This window comes from Oncorhynchus mykiss, chromosome 23, assembly GCF_057628025.1.
Source record: "Oncorhynchus mykiss isolate SJ-2025 chromosome 23, ASM5762802v1, whole genome shotgun sequence".
NCBI classification, from domain to species: Eukaryota; Metazoa; Chordata; class Actinopteri; order Salmoniformes; family Salmonidae; genus Oncorhynchus; species Oncorhynchus mykiss.
The window spans coordinates 24,945,225-24,965,381 of NC_143044.1; the positions used below are offsets into that span (position 1 = coordinate 24,945,225).

At 42.7% G+C, this 20,157-nt stretch overlaps 1 protein-coding gene across 23 annotated transcripts in view; it reads right to left on the bottom strand.

Annotated features, from left to right (window-relative positions):
- The window catches only part of kcnma1a (potassium calcium-activated channel subfamily M alpha 1a), a 300,575-nt gene that overhangs the window by 182,516 nt on the left and 97,902 nt on the right, over positions 1 to 20,157 (bottom strand). For all 23 annotated transcript variants that reach the window (XM_036960289.2, XM_090217158.1, XM_090217155.1 and 20 more), the window contains exon 2: positions 14,537 to 14,707. In XM_036960289.2, the coding sequence (XP_036816184.1) occupies positions 14,537 to 14,707 (171 nt within the window). The remainder of the gene's footprint in view (positions 1 to 14,536; positions 14,708 to 20,157) is intronic.

The window sequence follows — 20,157 nt, forward strand, 5'->3', positions numbered from 1 at the left end:
TCCTTTTCTCCCTTCCCTTCTCCCTATCCCCTCGACTCCTTTTCTCCCTTCCCTTCTCCCTATCCCCTCGACTCTTTTCCCTGTCTTATACCTCCTCCATACCCTCCCTTCCCTTCTCCCTATCCCCTCGACTCTTTTCCCTGTCTTATACCTCCTCCATACCCTCCCTTCCCTCGCCGCCGGGACTCAGCAGAGCAGCAACATTTCTCAGGTGACATCAACCCGTCTTAATACCCATCAGCCCCGTGGCCTCACCTGTCAGCCTGAGATTCCCCTGGCATGTCAAATATCTGTCTACTGTACAATACCATTAAATCAGGTTACATGACATATAGTACAGTATGCCCATTAGGGTTCATTTACAGTCTGCACAGTCGGAGTTAAGGTCAGTGTCAACACTGTGTGCTCAAATACAAGATATAATCCTCATATTGGGTTGTAACCTCCACTCAGGTCTCCTTTGTAAGTACATCTTGGAGGTGGTGACCTAGCTACTGGGATTCTCCCATTCAGTTAGACTAAATTAGTGTCAGTGTCCGGGAGGGAGTTCTCAATACCTTTGATGGGCTGGTTATCTGCGTGTATTTCTTTCCGTCCGTCTCTTCGGTAGGGGGTTCTTGTTCTATGGCACTGCATTGGTCACGTCTCTCTCTGCAGTCAGACCCCTTATCCATCTATCAACTTATACACTGAGTATATAAAACATTAAGGACACCTGCTCTTTTCATGACAGACTGACCAGGTGAATCCAGGTGAAAGCTATGATCCCTTATTGATGTCACCTGTTAAATCCACTTCAATCAGTGTAGATGAAGGGGAGGAGACAGGTTAAAGAAGGATTTTTAAGCCTTGAGACAATTGAAACATGGATTGTGTACGTGTACCATTCAGAAGGTGAATGGGCAAGACAAAAGATTGAAATGTCTTTGAACAGGGTATGGTAATAAATGCCAAGCAAACCGCTTTGCATCAAGAACTGCAACACTGCTGGGTTTTTCACGCTCAACAGTTTCTCGTGTGTATCAAGAATGGTCCACCACCCAATGGACACCCAGCCAAATTGACACAACAGTGAGAAGCACTGGAGTCAACATGGGCCAGCATCCCTGTGGAACGTTTTCAGCACCTTGTAAAGTCCATGCCCTGACTAATTGAGACTGTTCTGAGGGCAAAAAGTGGGAGTGCAACTCAATATTAGGAAGGTGTTCTTAAAGTTTTGTACACTCAGTTTACAGTGGCTTGCGAAAGTATTCACCCCCCTTGGCATTTTTCCTATTGTGTTGCTTTACAACCTGGAATTAAAATTGATTTTTTTGGGTGTTTGTATCATTTCATTTACACAACATGCCTATCATGTAGAAGATGCAAAATATTTCTTATTGTGAAACAAACAAGAAATAAGACTAAAAAACAGAAAACTTGAGCGTGCATAACTATTCACCCCCAAAATATCAATACTTTGTAGAGCCACCTTTCTCAATAATTACAGCTGCAAGTCTCTTGGGGTATGTCTCTATAAGCTTGGCACATCTAGCCACTGCGATTTTTGCCCATTCTTCAAGGCAAAACTGCTCCAGTTCCTTCAAGTTGGATGGGTTCCGCTGGTGTACAGTAATCTTTAAGTCGTACCACAGATTCTCAATTGGATAAAGGTCTGGGCTTTGACTAGGCCATTCCAAGACATTTAAATGTTTCCCCTTAAACCACTCGAGTGTTGCTTTAGCAGTATGCTTAGGGTCATTGTCTTGCTGGAAGGTGAACCTCCATCCCAGTCTCAAATCTCTGGAAGACTGAAACAAGTTTCCCTCAAGGATTTCCCTGTATTTAGCGCCATCCATCATTTCTTCAATTCTGACCAGTTTCCCAGTCCCTGCTGATGAAAAACATCCCCACAGGGATGGTATTCTCAAGGTGATGAGAGGTGTTGGGTTTGTGCCCGACACATTGTTTTCCATGATGACCAAAAAGCTCATAAAGCACAGCTTTGTGGAATGTACGACTTAAAGTGGTACTATGGACAGATATTCCAATCTCCGCTGTGGAGCTTTGCAGCTCCTTCAGGGTTATCCTTGGGATTTTTGTTGCCTCTCTGATTAATGCCCTCCTTGCCTGGTCCGTGAGTTTTTGTGGGTGGCCCTCTCTTGGCAGGTTTGTTGTGGTGCCATATCCTTTCCATTTTTTAATAATGGATTTAATGGTGCTCCTTGGGATGTTCAAAGTTTCTGATAATTTTTTTAGAACCCAACCCTGATCTGTACTTCTCCACAACTTTGTCCCTGGCCTGTTTGGATAGCTCCTTTGTCTTCTTGGTGCCGCTTGCTTGGTGGTGCCCCTTGCTTAGTGGTTTGCAGACTCTGGGGCCTTTCAGAACAGGTATATATATATATATATATATATTGAGATCATGTGACACTTAAATAAAGTCCACCTGTGTGCAATCTATCACCAAATCTTATTTAGGGGCTTCATAGCAAAGGGGATGAATACATATGCACGCACAACTTTTTTAGTTTTTTTCACTTCACCAATTTGGTCTATTTTGTGTGTGTCCATTACATGAAATCCAAATAAAAATATATTTAATTTACAGGTTGTAATGCAACAAAATAGGAAAAACGCCAAGGGGGATGAATACTTTTTCAAGGCACTGTATATCCACCAGTATTGTAGAGGACTGATGCAAGCAGAAGCCACACCCATGTCTCTCTCTGCAGTTAGTCCTACAGAGCTACTGCTAGTATAGTGTATTATAAAGGACCCTTGCAGTAGGGGACTGACTCTTGAAGAAGCCACAACCATGTCTCTCTCCTTTCTGCAGTCAGTCCCCTTACCCATCTTATTGTGTTATAATTATAGAGGACTCTAGCAGAAGCCACACCCATGTCTCTCTGCACTCAGTCCGTCCATCAGTCCCCGGGTCTCAGCCTGTATAAACAGTCATCCATCAACAGACCGCATGACTGAATCAATGCTGGATTGGATTGCCATCGATTCCTCTGATAAATTATGGCAAAAGACAAATAAGCTGTGTATGGCTAACTACCATACGATTTGGCCCGGGCACGAATGCATGCACGCACGCACACACACAAACCCTGTGCCAGCTGAGACAACGCGACAGACAGAATATGAAACTATGAGACTCTTAAACAACAAACTAGATTCAATTGAGTTGCATTATGTGAGAGCACACTCTCTGTGGCGATACATCATTACACTAGATGTGGGAAGAAGAGATGAGGAAGAGATGGATTTCCTGGATAGGCTGCTATTCTCTGAGAGACAATTTAGAGAGGACGGACGTGGCATCCACTTCTAAACCAGGCTGTCTCTATGGCTGTGGACACTGTTTAAGATATCAATTTTAGTGTGTGTTGATGACAGCAGCAGATCAGCTCCACATACAAACACGCTCCATGGGAGAAGATAATTAGCCTTTACCAGCCCAGTACACAATTAACTACACACATTGCAAAACTAACTACACAACAGTGGAAACTGTCTACAACACAGTTATCCAAGCCCCAAGTCCCAGTAGGACTTGGATAGAGACAGGATAGAGGGGGTCAGTACTGTGTGTGGAAACAGGGATAAGAGGATAGAGGAGAGAGTGGTTTCAAGTTTCATTTTCAAGAGCAAAAGTGCAATGAAATGCCTTTCTTGCCAGTTATTTTCCCAAATCAATATACAGTACTACAAAATAAAATAGAACAAAAATACATAATACATATAAATAAGAAGAACACAACAAAATCAGTAAGCTATATACTGGGTTAATTCCAGTGTCAGTGCCTTAGCATATTTACAATGTGCAGGGATAAGAGGTAGATATGTATAAGGGTAAGGTGACAAGGCATTAGGATATACAGTGTCTTTGGAAAGTATTCAGACCCCTTGACTTTTTACACATTTTGTTACAGCCTCATTCTAAAATGTATTAAAATGTATGTTTCCCTCATCAATCTACACACAAAACCCAATAATGACAAAGCAAAAATAGGTTTAAAGAAATGTTGCTAATTCATAAAAAATGTAAAACTGAAATATCACATTTGCATAAGTACTCAGACCTTTTACTCAGTACCTTGTGGAAGCACCTGTGGTAGCAATTACAGCCTTGAGTCTTCTTGGGTATGACGCTACAAGCTTGTCACACTTGTATTTGGAGAGTTTCTCCCATTCCTCTCTGCAGACCCTCACAAGCTCTGTCAGGTTGGATGGGGAGCGTTGCTGCACAGCTATTTTCAGGTCTCTCCAGAGTTCGATCAGGTTCAAGTCAGGGCTCTGGCTGGGCCTCTCAACGACTTTCAGAGACTTGTCCCGAAGCCACTCCTGCATTGTCTTGGCTGTGTGCTTAGGGTCGTTGTCCTGTTGGAAGGTGAACCTTCACCCCCAGTCTGAGGTCTTGAGCGCTGTGGAGCAGGTTTTCATTAAGGATCTCTCTGTACTTTTCTCAGTTCATCTTTGCCTTTATCCTGACTAGTCTCCCAGTCCCTACCACTGAAAAACTTCCCCATAGCATGATGCTGCCACCACCATGCTTCACCTTAGGGATGGTGCCAGGTTTCCTCCAGACCTGACACTTAGCATTCAAAAAAGTTCAACTCAGATAGTCCATGTAGGCATTTTGTTAGTTATTTAGCAGTCTTATGGGGATAGAAGCTGTTCAGGAGGCTGTTGCTGTCAGACTTGTTGCTCAGGTACAGCTTGCCGTGCGGAAGCAGAGAGAATGGCTAAGTTGGCTGGAGTTTTCCGGGCCTTCCTCTGACACCACCTGATATCGAGGTCCTGGATGGCAGGGAACTTGGCTCCAGTAATGTACTATGCTGTCCGCACCACCCTCTGTAGCGCCATGCGATGTGGATAGAGGGATCAAGTGAGAGAGAGAGAGCGAGATGGCCACCGCCACAGGGTTGGGAAAAGGCCATGACAGCAGATGGTTACTGGTTCCCACCCAAGATCCCATAAAACAAGAAAGATGTCTGCTCTGACCCATTTCTGCCTGCAGTCTGGTCCTGCAGAGTCCAGTAATAGCAGGGAGAAGAAAGAGGACTATATCAATAATAGAGAGGATATAATCCTTCACTGGAAGCATTCCCTTCCTCTCCACATTATGAGATTACAGTTAACCCGGAGGTCTATAGACCAGGGACATGGTGAGTGGATTAACCATTTACTGTAGTGTCACAACCTGCTGAGTCACTCAGATACTCTTCTTTTGTCTTTTCATATTGCTATAAAGCGTCTCTCACTCCGACAGACAGACAGACAGACAGAGCGAGCGAGCGAGCAAGCGAGAGAAGCTGGCAGGCGGTCACTCCTACCATCTCTTTAATATTTGAATAATCTCCAAATATTCTGTCTGCAGTACTCTAGTAATTCACATTGAATTTGGAACCATACATGCTTATTCTACCAACTCCATATCCGTCAGTAGAACATTTGGGTCAATTTAGTTTTTCCCTCTCTAATGGTTAAGGTTAACACATACAGGAACAGACAGAGCGATAAATGTAACTACCATTCCCTTAATGTTCCACAAGATGAGAATGATCTGTTGGAAAATGAGGACGTGTGTGTGTGTGTGTGCACCTGCTCACTGTTGCTTACATGGGAGATTGATGTGATGAGCTATAATGGGTTTCAGTGATTCAACCCGGGTATTGGCTCCCATTAAGACAACAACAAACACACACACAGGCTTATCTGCACCTGCTCACTGTTGCTTCCATGTGAGATCAATGTGATGAGCTGTAATGGTTTCAGTGATTCAGCCCGGGTATTGGCTCCCATTAAGACAACACACACACACAAACCTATATTGAACTATGCTGCTGGAATCTGGGGTTGTAAAGAAGCCAAGACAGGGCTAACTCTATTCAGAACAGAGCCAGAAGATGTTACTTTAGCTTGCTCCAAGCCTTGCTATTCAAGGAGACATGGGATGGGAGCCTAGTGAAAATAAGACAGAGGGGTGAAATTATTAGGTTATGAAACCGTGTTATTAATATGCCAGGGGACAGAATAACAAAACATATTTTCAACTGGGATAAAACACACAATTACCCTTGGACAAAGGATCTCAATGTCATAATTCAGGAAGCTGATCTACAACACGTATTTAGAAATACGTTACGATGCATTGTCAACATGATCCAACACAAGTTCACCCTCAAAGAAAAATGGTCAACTGATATATGGCTAAAGCCAAAACTCATAACTTCTAACCAGATCAAATCACCTATGATCCAGAACCCTATGTCACCTCTCACCTAACAAGAAATCAAAAGATCCTTGTGGGCTCAGTTGAGAACAGGGATACTGGCTCTGGAAATTGAAGGTAGGTTCAATGACATAAATGATAATAATTAATAATTAATAATAATTAACTGCATGTATTTTACTGTACTTTATATGATTTAAGAAACCAGACCTATTCTGGAGTAGTGATGAAGAGGAACTTGAATGGCTATTCAGTACAGAAGTGTTCCTGGTTGTGCATTTTATTTACAAAGCTTGAAAGGCAGGACAACATAAGTTCTATAACTGAAAGATTTTTGTTATGCGTTTCAATATTTTTTTGTTTCAGTAGGAATGCAATTGAGCATGTATGTATTAGAGGTCGACCGATTAATCGAAATGGCCGATTAATTAGGGCCGATTTCAAGTTTTCATAACAATCGGAAATCGGTAATTTGGGATTTTTTTATTTTATTTAATCTTTATTTAACTAGACAAGTTAGTTAAGAACGCATTCTTATTTTCAATGATGGCCTAGGAACGGTGGGGTTAACTGCCTTGTTCAGGGGCAGAACGACAGATTTTTACCTTGTCAGCTCAGCGATTCAATCTTGCAACCTTACGGTTAACTAGTCCAACGCTCTAACCACCTGCCTCACGGGGAGCCTGCCTGTTACGCGAATGCAGTAAGAAGCCGAGGTAAGTTGCAAGCTAGCGTTAAACTTAATCAATCCTAATCATTAGTTATAACTACACATGGTTGATGATATTACTAGTTTATCTAGCGAAAAAGGACTGTCGTTGCTCCAACGTGTACCTAACCATAAACACCAATGCCTTTCTTAAAATCAGTACACAGAAGTATATATTTTTAAACCTGCATATTTAGCTAAAAGAAATCCTGGTTAGCAGGCAAAATTAACCAGGTGAAATTGTGTCACTTCTCTTGCGTTCATTGCACGCAGAGTCATGATATATGCAACAGTTTGGGCCGCCTGGCTCATTGCGAACTAATTTGCCAGAATATTACGTAATTATGACATAACATTGAAGGTTGTGCAATGTTACAGGAATATTTAGACTGATGGATTCCACCCGTTAGATAAAATAGGAACGGTTCCGGATTTCACTGAAAGGATAAACGTCTTGTTTTCGAGATGATAGTTTCCGGATTCGGCCATATTAAATGACCTAAGGCTTGCATTTCTGTGTGTTATTATGTTATAATTAAGTCTATGATTTAATAGAGCAGTCTGACCGAGCGATGCGTTTTGCCAGCAGCTCTGCTGTTTATGACTTCAAGCCTATCAACTCCCAAGATGAGGCTGGTGTAACGATGTGATGTGAAATGGCTAGCTAGTTAGCGGGGTGCGTGCTAATAGCGTTTCAAACGTCACTCGCTCTGACACTTGGAGTAGTTGTTCCCCTTGCTCTGCATGGATAACGCTGCCTCGAGCGTGGCTGTTGTCGTTGTGTTCCTGGTTCGAGCCCAGGTAGGAGCAAGGAGAGGTACGGAAGCAAAACTGTTACACTGGCAATAATAAAGTGCCTATAAGAACATCCAATAGTCATAGGCATATGAAATACAAATGGTAGAGAGAGAAATAGTCCTATAAATCCTATAATAACTACAACCTAAAACTTCTTACCTGGGAATATTAAAGACTCATGTTAAAAGGAACCACCAGATTTCATATGTTCTCATGTTCTGAGCAAGGAACTTAAACGTTAGCTTTCTTACATGGCACATATTGCACTTTTACTTTCTTCTCCAACACTTTGTTTTTGCATTATTTAAACCACATTGAACATGTTTCATTATTTATTTGAGGCTAAATTTATTTTATTTATGTATTATAAAAAAATAAAATAAGTGTTCATTCAGTATTGTTGTAATTGTCGTTATTACAAATACATTTAAAAAATAGTCCGATTAATCGGTATCAGCTTTTTTTGTCCTCCAATAATCGGTATCGGCGTTGAAAAATCATAATCGGTCGACCTCTAGTATGTATGCATTTAAGAACTTGTCACGACTTCCGCCGAAGTTGGCTCCCCTGCCTGTTCGGGCGGTGCTCGGCGGTCGTTGTCACCGGCCACGATCCCTTTTTCGTTTGTCTTTTTGTTTTGTCTTATTAGTTTTACCTGTGTCAGAACTGCTTCAATTCATCGGGGTATGGACTCTACAAGGTGTTGAAAGTAGTCCACAGGCCTATGTTGACTCCAATGCTTCTCACAGTTGTGTCAAGTTGGCTGGATGTCCTTTGGGTGGTGGACCATTTTAGATACACACGGGAAACTGTTGAGCGTGAAAAACCCAGCAGCGTTGCAGTTCCTGACACAAACCGGTGCGCCTGGCACCTACTACCATACCCCGTTCAAAAGGCACTAAAATATTTTGAATGCCACACATAATCCATGTCTCATCCTTCTTTAACCTATCTCCTCACCTGCATCTATACTGATTGAAGTTGATTTAACAAATGACTTCAATAAGGGATCATAGCTTTCACCTGGTCAGTATGTTGTGGAAAGAGCAGGTGTTCTTCAAGTGTTGTACACTCAGTATATGTACGTACACTACAGTGCCTTCGGAAAGTATTCAGACACCATAACTTTTTCCACATTTTGTTACGTTACAGCCTTATTCAAAAATTAATTATATAGTTTTTTTCCCCACTCATCAATCGAATCACAATATCCCATCATGACAGAGCAAAAACAGGTTTTTAGAAATGTTAGCAAATTTATCACAAATAAACTGAAATATCAGATTTACATAAGTATTCAGACCCTTTACTCAGTACTTTGTTGAAGCACCTTTGGCAGCCTCAAGTATTTTTTATTTAACTAGGCAAGTCAGTTAAGATTTGTACCTTGGGTATTGTACCTCGTCTTCTTGGGTATGACTCTACAAACTTGGCACGCCTGTAATTGGGAAGTCTCTTCCATTCTTTTTTGCAGATCTTCTCAAGCTCTATCAGGTTGGATGGGGATTGTCGCTGAACAGCTATTTTCAGGTCTCTTCAGAGATGTTCGGATCGCTCTGTACTTTGCTCTGTTAAAACTTGTTGAGGATAGGGGGCAGTATTTTCACTTTGGATGAATTGCGTGCCCATAGTGAACTGCATCCTACTCTGTCCTAGATTGCTAATATATGCATATTATTATTACTATTGGATAGAAAACACTCTGAAGTTTCTAAAACTGTTTGAATTATGTCTGTGAGTATAACAAAACTCATAGGGCAGGCAATCTTCCAAACAAGAAGTGAAATTCTGAATGTGGGTAAACTTTGACGTCATCGCCCCCTCCTTTCCCAACAAGATATGGATCTGGTAGCACTTCCTACGCCTTCCACTAGATGTCCTCATTCAGTAGAAATTGGAATGGAGCTTTTGGTGTGAACTTTGACAGAATGGGAGGGAAAATAGTCACGGTCTTAGCAGAATGCAATTTCCCTGTGGCGCATTTCTCTGTGGGTGCCACCGTCGTTCCATTTGGCTGCAGCTGAAAACGTATGATCCGGTTGGAACGTTATTGGATATATATGAAAATAACATCCTGAAGATTGATTCTCTACTTAGTTTGACCAGTTTATTCGACCTGGAATATATATTTTTGAAGTTTTCGTGCGAGTTGTCCTGGACCGGCGTCAGCTTTTGGGCACGTGAGCTGAAAGTGGTAGCAAATGCAGCTAATTGGACACTAGTATTGGACATTATGGAACAAAACAACGATTTATTGTGGAACTAGGACTCCTTGCACTGAATTCTGATGAAAGATCATCAAAGGTAAGGGAATATTTATGATGTAATTTCGTATTTCTGTTGACTCCAACATGGCGGAGAAATACTTTTACGTCTGAGCGCTGTCTCAGATTATTGCATGGTAGGCTTTTTCCGTAACGTTTAAAAAAAATCTTACACAGCGGTTGCATTAAGAACCAGTGTATCTTTAATTATATGTAGAACATGTATCTTAAGTCAAAGTTTATGATGAATATTTCTGTTATCTGGCGTAGCTTTCTATAATTACTCCGGATATTTTGGAGGCATTTCTGAACATGGCGTCAATGTAAACCGAGATTTGTGGATATTAATATGCATATTATTAACATAAATGTTTTGTGTAACATGTCATGAGTGTCATCTGATGAAGATTTTCAAAAGGTTAGTGATTCATTTTATCTCTAATCCTGCTTTTGTGACTACGTTTGGCTGGAAAAAATGGCTGCGTTTTTCCTTTGATTTGTTGGTGGTCTAATATAAATATATGTTGTGTTTTCGCTGTAAAACATTTTAAAAATTGGACATGATGGGTAGATGAACAAGATGTTTTTCTTTCATTTGAGGTATTGGACTTGTTAATGTGTGAAAGTTAAATATTTCTAAAGAATATTTTTGAATTCCCTGCGCCACCTTTTCAGCTGAATGGGGGGGGGGGGGGTGGAGTTCCCCACATAACAGGTTTTAATGTGTGATGTGATCTTCCTGTCTGGGTTGGCGCTCCCCCTTGGGTTGTGCCGTGGCGGAGATCTTTGTGGGCTATACTCGGCCTTGTCTTTGGATGGTAAGTTGGTGGTTGAAAATATCCCTCTAGTGGTGCGGGGGCTGTGCTTTGGCAAAGTGGGTGGGGTTATGTCCTTCCTGTTTGGCCCTGTCCGGGGGTATCATCGGATGGGGCCACAGTGTCTCCTGATCCCTCCTGTCTCAGCCTCCAGTATTTATGCTGCAGTAGTTTATGTGTCGGTGGGCTAGTGTCAGTTTGTTATATCTGGAGTACTTCTCCTGTCTTATCCGGTGTCCTGTGTGAATTTAAGTATGCTCTCTCTAATTCTCTCTTTCTTTCTCTCTCTCGGAGGACCTGAGCCCTAGGATCATGGCTCAGGACTACCTGGCATCCCCATAGCATGATGTGGCCACCGTTGTGATGGTGCAAGGGTTCCTCCAGACATGACTCTTAGCATTCAGGCCAAAGAGTTCAATCTTGGTTTCATCAGGCCAGAAAATCTTGTTTCTCATGATCTGAGAGTCTTTAGGTGTCATTTGGCAAACTCCAAGCGGGCTGTCATGTGCCTTTACTGAGTGGCTTCTGTCTGGCCACTCTACTAAGGAGACCTGAGTGGTATAGTGCTGCAGAGATGGTTGTCCTTCTGGAAGGTTCTTCAATCTCCACAGAGGAACTCTGGAGCTCTGTCAGAGTGACCATTGGGTTCTTGATCACCTCCCTGACCAAGGCCCTTCTCCCCCGATTGCTCAGTTTGGAAGAGTCTTGCTGGTTCCAAACTTCTTCCATTTAAGAATGATGGAGGCCACTGTTCTTGGGGACCTTCAATACCGTCAACATGTTTGGTGCCCTTCCCCAGATCTGTTTCTGAACACAATCCTGTCTTGGAGCTCTACGGACCTTTGTCCCCATGGCTGGGTTTTTGCTCTGACATGGACTGTCAACTGTGGGGCCTTATATAGACAGGTGTGTGGCTTTCCAAATCATGTCCAATCAATTGAATTTACCACAGCTGGACTCCAATCAAGTTGTTGAAACATCTCCAGGATGATCAATGGAATCAGGATGCACCTGAGCTCAATTTCGAGTATCATAGCAAAGGGTCTGAATAGTTATGTAAATAAGGTAACTGTTTTATATTTTTAATAGATTTGTCATTATGGGGTATTGCGTGTAGATTAAAACCAGTTGAGTCTATGGGGGCGCTATTTCATTATTGGATAAAAAAACGTGCCCGTTTTAAGCGCAATATTTTGTCACGAAAAGATGCTCGACTATGCATATAATTGACAGCTTTGGAAAGAAAACAGTCTAACGTTTCCAAAACTGCAAAGATATTATCTGTGAGTGCCACAGAACTCATGCTACAGGCGAAACCAAGATGAAACTTCAAACAGGAAATGAGCAGAATTTCTGAAGCTCTGTTTTCCAATGTCTCCTTATATGGCTGTGAATGCACCAGGAACGAGCCTGCGCTTTCTGTCGTTTCTTCAAGATGTCTGCAGCATTGTGACGTATTTGTAGGCATATCATTGGAAGATTGGCCATAAGAGACTACATTTTCCAGGGGTCCGCCCGGTGTCCTTCGTCTAAATTGGTGCGTAATCTTCAGTCGCGGGCATTTTCTCCTGGGATTCAGGACAGAAAGCACACTTCCACGAACGATATATCATCGAAGAGATATGTGAAAAACACCTTGAGGATTGGTTCTAAACAACGTTTGCCATGTTTCAGTCGATATTATGGAGTTAATTTGGAAAAAAGTTCGGCGTTTTGATGACTGGATTTTCGTTTGTTTTTGGTAGCCAAACGTGACGCACCAAACGGAGCGATTTCTCCTAGACAAATAATCTTTCAGGAAAAACTGAACATTTGCTATCTAACAGAGTCTCCTCATTGAAAACATGTGAAGTTCTTCAAAGGTAAATTATTTTATTTGAATGCTTTTCTGGTTTTTGTGAAAATGTTGCCTGCTGAATGCTAACGCTAATGCTAACGCTAAATGCTACGCTAGCTAGCTACTGTTACACAAATGATTGTTTTCCTATGGTTGAGAAGCATATTTTGAAAATCTCAGATGACAGTGTTGTTAACAAAAGGCTAAGCTTGAGAGCTAGCATATTTATTTCATTTCATTTGCGATTTTCATGAATAGTTAACGTTGCGTTATGGTAATGAGCTTGAGGCTGTATTCACGATCCTGGATCCGGGATAGCTAAGTGCTAGAGGTTAATGAGATTTGTATTTTATTTAATCCATTTTAGAATAAGGCTGTAACATAACAACATTTTGAAAAATGCAAGGGGTCTGAATACTTTCTGAATACACTGCACATACACGTACCCCCTCGACAGAAGGCATTGGGGCGAAGCTGTGATAGGTGTATTTAGATTCCTCTGGAAATTAGCTAAGCCCCAGAGCACACTTGATCTTTATTAGCAGCAAAGTCATCAAGACCAGCACATGGACAGAGACCTAGGACTCTAAGCACATACATTGGTTACTTTATTTATCTTCCCTATGTCACTGAATCTACACAGTATACACACCACCCTGTGTGTGTGTTACCCATGTCCTGCACAGTTCAGATGATTGAGTACGGCTACACTGTAGTTGCTATGGTAACATGGAAACAGGCTCAGTGAACACAGACGCTCCTCGCAGCTTTGATCTGCAGAAAAGGCCTGGTGGATGGCAAGAGTCCCACAACACCGCCCACACACACTGTACATGTCAAGATGTGTGCAAACACTTGAAACATGCACACGCACACTCATTCACCTGCATACACACTTAATTGTTTAGAGTGCATTCCCATCATATCATTACAGCGTCAGTAAGCAGGCATATGGTGCAGAAACCTAGACAATATCACAGTAGGTGAGATATTTCTATGCAGAGTACTGCTCTATTCAGACCTCTGCTTAATTTCTCCTCAATATCAGACAGGTGCTTTAGAGAGGACACACCCCACCACACATATTCTAAGGAGACGTGAAGAATTCACATCTCACCAAATATTAACAATTACACTTTTAGGGTTGATTGTTTTATAGTTTTGTGTGTTTGTTTTGGCCAACGCTTCGAGTTTCGTATTTATTCAGTCCCCCAAAACACCAAACATCTACGAAAAACCTAAATCAATACCTTTTTATAAGCATTTGGTACTTTTTATAAGCATTTATTAGCCTGTATGTCTTACAATCAGGCTTATCATATGTTATATGTATCAATATTTCAAAAAAGAAAACATTCTACCTTTACAAATAAAAAATATGAGTTTCTTCCCTTTGTAAAATGTAGGAGTTTCCTTTGTCTGGTTTTAAATACAGCTCATGCTGGGAGTCCAGATGCTTTATTCCAGCCGTGCCTAGCAGACAGATTTATCATCAGCTGATTACACTGCAGCAGACGCAGACAAGGGGTCCTTTGCTCCCTCCCTCCAACCCCTGTGTACCCTGTCAGTCTTTGGTCACAAACACACACCACATGTTCTACACACCCTCCAATCTAACCGTAACGTAGCTGAGAATGTATCCCAGGAAATTGACATGCTATCCCAGTGGCATGACAATTTAATAACTCAGTAACTCAGTTATACTTCTGCTAGGTCTATTATGTCTGACATCACACACATTCTGACATAATATGAACTACAGGTAGAATATCTTCAGGGGTTTGAGATTGAGAGCAGCTCAAAATAAAAGCACCAACACACCCCTACACACACACAGGCGCGCACACACACACACACACACACACACATAAACATGCTTCGGGCACATACCAGGACTCTGCCGGTGAGTGTCTGTGCTGATATCATGACCCCGGCCCAGTCCTTCACAGAGGTCATCCACCCCACCTCGCTGGCAGGTACCACTTCGTCCTTCTCATCAGGACCCTTAGGTGTCCCATCTGCTGCCTGACTGTTAGCAGGGTTATTCACCTTCTGGGCCTCCTGGAAGAAAGGGGGAGAGAGAGGTGGAGGAAAAAGAAAGAGATGGAGGAGAGAGAGAGAGATGGAGGAGAGAACGAGAGAGAGATGGAGAAGCAAGAGATTGGGGAGTGAGAGATGGAGAAAGAGAGACAGACAGAGAGAGAGAAAGATTGCATTAACATTTTGTTGATCAGACACCTAAACTCAGCAAAAAAATAAATCACGTTGATTAATGTGCACTGTCCCTGTAAAAATCAAATAAACTCAAACTCAAACTGTCAACTGCGTTTATTTTCAGCAAATTTAACGTAAATATTTGTATGAACATAACAAGATTCAACAACTGAGACATAAACTGAACAAGTTCCACAGACATGTGACAAACAGAAATGTAATGTGTCCCTGAACAAAGGGGGGTCCAAATCAAAAGTAACAGTCAGTATCTGGTGTGGCCACCAGCTGCATTAAGTACTGCAGTGCATCTCCTCCTCATGGACTGTACCAGTTCTTGCTGTGAGATGTTACCCCCCTCTTCCACCAAGGCACCTGCAAGTTCCCAGACATTTCTGGGGGGGAATGGCCCTAGCCCTCACCCTCCGATCCAACAGGTCCCAGACGCGCTGAATGTCGCAAATCTGACCATCACCCCATGTGAGACAAAACCGCGACTCGTCAGTGAACAGCACTTTTTGCCAGTCCTGTCTGGTCCAGCAACGGTGGGTTTGTGCCCATAGGCGACGTTGTTGCCAGTGATGTATGGTGAGGACCTGCCTTACAACAGGCCTACAAGCCCTCAGTCCAGCCTCTCAGCCTATTGCGGACAGTCTGAGCACGGATGGAGGGATTGTGCGTTCCTGGTGTAACTCAGGCAGTTGTTGCTGCCATCCTGTACCTGTCCCACAGGTGTTGTTACACGTGGTCTGCCACTGCGAGGACGATCAGCTGTCCGTCCCGTCTCCCTGTAGCGCTGTCTTTGGCGTCTCACAGTACGGACATTGCAATTTATTGCCCTGGCCACATCTGCAGTCCTCATGCCTCCTTGCAGCATGCCTAAGGCACGTTCACGCAGGTGAGCAGGGACCCTGGGCATCTTTATTTTGGTGTTTTTCAGAGTCAGTAGAAAGGCCTCTTTAGTGTCTTAAGTTTTCATAACTGTGACCTTAATTGCCTACCGTCTGTAAGCTGTTAGTGTCTTAATGACCGTTCCACAGGTGCATGTTCATTAATTGTTTATGGTTCATTGAACAAGCATGGGAAACAGTGTTTAAACCATTTATAATGAAGAGCTGTGAAGTTTTAGGTTTTTACGAATTATCTTTGAAAGACAGGGTCCTGAAAAAGGGATGTTTATTTTTTTGCTGAGTTTATTATTTCATATAGAAATAGGGAATCATGACAGCTGCTCTAAAGGTTATATTTCTATCTGCAATGTTCTACAAGAGTATCTAGCACCATGTGCCTGAAAGGAGAGTGGGCTTGGAGGGTACATGTACTGTATAGCTCCACAAGGTGCCATCTAAAGTATTCATAGAATCTACCTAATTAATACATGACCATATGAACCGACACAAGATCTGCATTATAGTAAGAGGTCCAAGGTAGCAATCACTTGAGTCCCTATAGACAGTGTAATGGAGAGAAAGAGCTCTAGTATGTCAATGTGAGGCTCTGGCTTGCTGATGAATAAGAGTGGAGGTAAAGACACACACTTCCATCATATCGCACACTGTCAGGGTTGTCAAACACGCCTCTGCCATATGTTGAATGTGTGTTTGTTTGTGTGTGAGTGTGTATAGTCGTCGTTGCTTTTGCCCACATGGGCCTGCCTGTAAGTTCATTCATCCTAGGGGTGTATAGTGGCATACGACTAATGTTGTCATGCAGGCCCCTCAACCCTTCATCTTGTGACTGAATGAATGAGCAGAGCACAGTTGCATTGTAATGCATTGACTCGCCATACTCTGCAGTGCTACTTACGTACGCAGCTGCTTCGACATCCACTCACTCTAATAATACTTCCTTTGACATGTTTCCCCTTCAGCCATTAAGTTGCATGGTTTGATTGCAAGCACACACACAGTGCATACCGCCTGGCGAGGTAGAGTAAAGGTCAGCGTGTCACCGCTAGGCCCTTAAACCATAGGGTGTAGCCCAGCGAATGGCGTCACAGAGAATCCCTGGCACTCCAGTAACTTTCAGAGCTCTCGACTGGGGCCCGCTCTCCCTTCCAAGGAAGCTGGGTTGTATTAACGGCAGGGTAGGGGTTAATCTTTTATTACGACCCACTGACACTGCTCGTCCACTCTGGACCAGACCTGTGTTCAAACACTATGTGAAATCTTTCATATACTTTGAGCGTTTGAGTAAGTCTGCATCGAGTGTCAAATGGCTGGAGTTTAACGTTTTGGAACTTTTCAGGTGGTTCATTAAGTCAGGCAAACTCAATCAAGTCCATATAAAGTATTTGGAACGATTTAAAATAGTGTTTGCACCCGGGTATGCTCTGGACCGGCCGACAGACGAGTCAGAACCATACCAACGGAGTCTCTGGTTAATGGACTATGTGACGTCAGCAGACTGGGACAGTAGTGTGTGTTTGGGTGACATGATACTGTGTCTGACATCCTAAGGTATTCCAACAGTCTGAATACTGAACAGGTGGAAAATACCCAGAATACAACTGACCTACATGTATTGTTTTCTTTCCCCTTGGTTTGTTTGTGTATGACGCCACAGAGTCACAGCCCTGAGTTTTTCCTTGCCAGGCCATGATCATGGAAAACTCAGTGCCCTAGACATACTAATCCATCTCATTCCAAGAACTATGAAGCAAGAGAAGAAACACTATATATACACAAATGGACAGTACGCATAAAAAAAGGATACACACCTACTCATTCAAGTTTTTTTTTACTATTTTCTACATTGTAGAATAATAGTGAAGACTTCAAAACTATGAAATAATCATGTGGTTACAAAAAAAGTGTTAAACAAATCAAAATATATTTTATATTTGAGATTCATCAAAGTAGCCACCCTTTGCCTTGATGACAACTTTGCACACTCTTGGCATTCTCTCAACCAGCTTCATGAGATAGTCACCTGGAATGCATTTCAACTAACAGATATGCCTTGTTAAAAGTTAATTTCCTTCTTAATGCATTTCAGCCAATCAGTTGTGTTGTGACAAGGTAGGGGTGGTATATAGAAGATAGCCCTATTTGGTAAAAGACCAAGTCCATATTACGGCAAGAATAGCTCAAATAAGCAAAGAGAAATTACAGTCCGTTACTTTAAGACATGAAGGTCAGTCAATCCTGAACATTTCAAGAACTTTGAAAGTTTCTTCAAGCGCAGCGGCAAAAACCATCAAGTGCTATGATGAAACTTGATCTCATGCGAACCGCCACAGGAAAGGAAGACCCAGGGTTACCTCTGCTGCAGAGGATAAGTTCATTAGCGTCAACTGCACCTCAGATTGTAGCCCAAATAAGTAACAGACACATCTCAACATCAACTGTTCAAAGGAGACTGAGTGAATCAGGCCTTCATGGTCAAATTGCTGCAAAGAAACCACTACTAAAGGACACCAATAAGAAGAGACTTGCTTGGGCCAAGAAACATGAGCAATGGACATTAGACTGGTGGAAATCTGTCCTTTGATCTGATGGTCCAAATTTGAGATTATCGGTTCCAACCAGTGTGTCTTTGTGAGACGCAGAGTAGGTGAACGGATGATCTCCGCATATGTGGTTCCCACCATGAAGCAGTGAGTAGGTGGTGTTATGGTGTGGGGGTGCTTTGCCGGTGACACTGTCAGTGATTTATTTAGAATTCAAGGCACACTTAACCAGCATGGCTACCACAGGATTCTGCAGCGATACGCCATCCCATCTGGTTTGCACTTAGTGGGACTATCATTTCTTTTTCAATAGGACAAAGACCCAACACACCTCCAGGCTGTGTAAAGGGCTATTTGACCGAGAAGGAGAGTGTTGGAGTGCTGCATCAGATGACCTGGGCTCCACAATAACCCGACCTCAACCTAACAGAGATGGCTTGGGATGAGTTGGACCGCAGAGTGAAGGAAAAGCAGCCAACAAGTGCTCAGCATCTGTGGGAACTCCTTCAAGACTGTTGGAAAAGCATTCCTCATGAAACTGGTTGAGCGAATGCCAAGAGTGTGAAAAGCTGTCACCAAGGCAAAGGGTGTCTACTTAAAATAATCTAAATTATAGAATATATTTTTATTTGTTTAACACTTTTTTGGCTATTACATGATTCCATATGTGTTATTTCATAGTTTGTGTCTTCACTAGTATTCTACACAGTAGAAAATAGTACAAATTAAGACAAATCTTTAAACAGTAGTTGTGTCCAAACTTTTGACTGGTTCTGTATGTGGACACCCCTTCAAATTGGTGGATTTGGCTATTTCAGCCACACCTGTTGCTGACAGGTGTATAAAATCAAGCACCAAGCCATGCAATCATTAGACAAACATTCGCAGTAGAATGGCCATCCTAAAGAGCTCAGTGACTTTCAACGTGGCACCGTCATAGGATGCCACCTTTCCAACAAGTTCGTTCATCAAATTTCTTCCCTGCTAGAGCTGCCCTGGTCAACTGTAGGCCACACAAGCTCACAGAACGGGACCACCGAGTGCTGAAGCACGTTGCGCATACAAATTGTCTGTCCTCGGTTGCAACACTCACTACTGAGTTCCAAAGGGCCTCTGGAAGCAACGTTAGCACAATAACAGTTCGTCATGAGCTTTATGAAATGGGTTTCCATGGCAGAGCAGCCGCACACAAGCCTAAGATCACCAATGCCAAGCGTCAGCTTGTGGTGTAAAACTTGTGTGAGTGGTGTAAAACTTGCCACCATTGGACTCTGGAGCAGTGGAAACACATTCTCTGGAGTGATGAATCACGCTTCACAATCTGGCAGTCCAACAGACGAATCTGGGTTTGGCAGATACCTACAGGAACTCTACTTACCCGAATGCGTAGTGCCAACTGTAAAGTTTAGTGGAGGAGGAATGGTCTGGGGCTGTTTTTCATGGTTCGGGCTTGGCACCTTAGTTCCAGTGAAGGGAAATATTTTATGCTACAGCACACAATGATATTTGAGACAATTCTGTGCTTCCAACTTTGTGGCAACAGTTTGGGGAAAGCCCTTTCCTGTTTCAACATGACAATGCCCTCGTGCACAAAGCAAGGTCCCTACAGAAATGGTTTGTCGAGATTGGTGTGGAAGAACTGGACTGGCCTACACAGAACCCTGAACACAACCCCATCGAACACCTTTGGGATGAATTGGAAGGCCAACAGCGAGCCAGGCCTAATCGCACAACATCAGTGCCCGACCTCACTAATGCTCATGGCTGATCGGAAGCAAGTCCGCGCAGCAATATTCCAACATCTAGTGGAAAGCCTTCCATGAAGGAGTGGAGGCTGTTATAGCTGCAA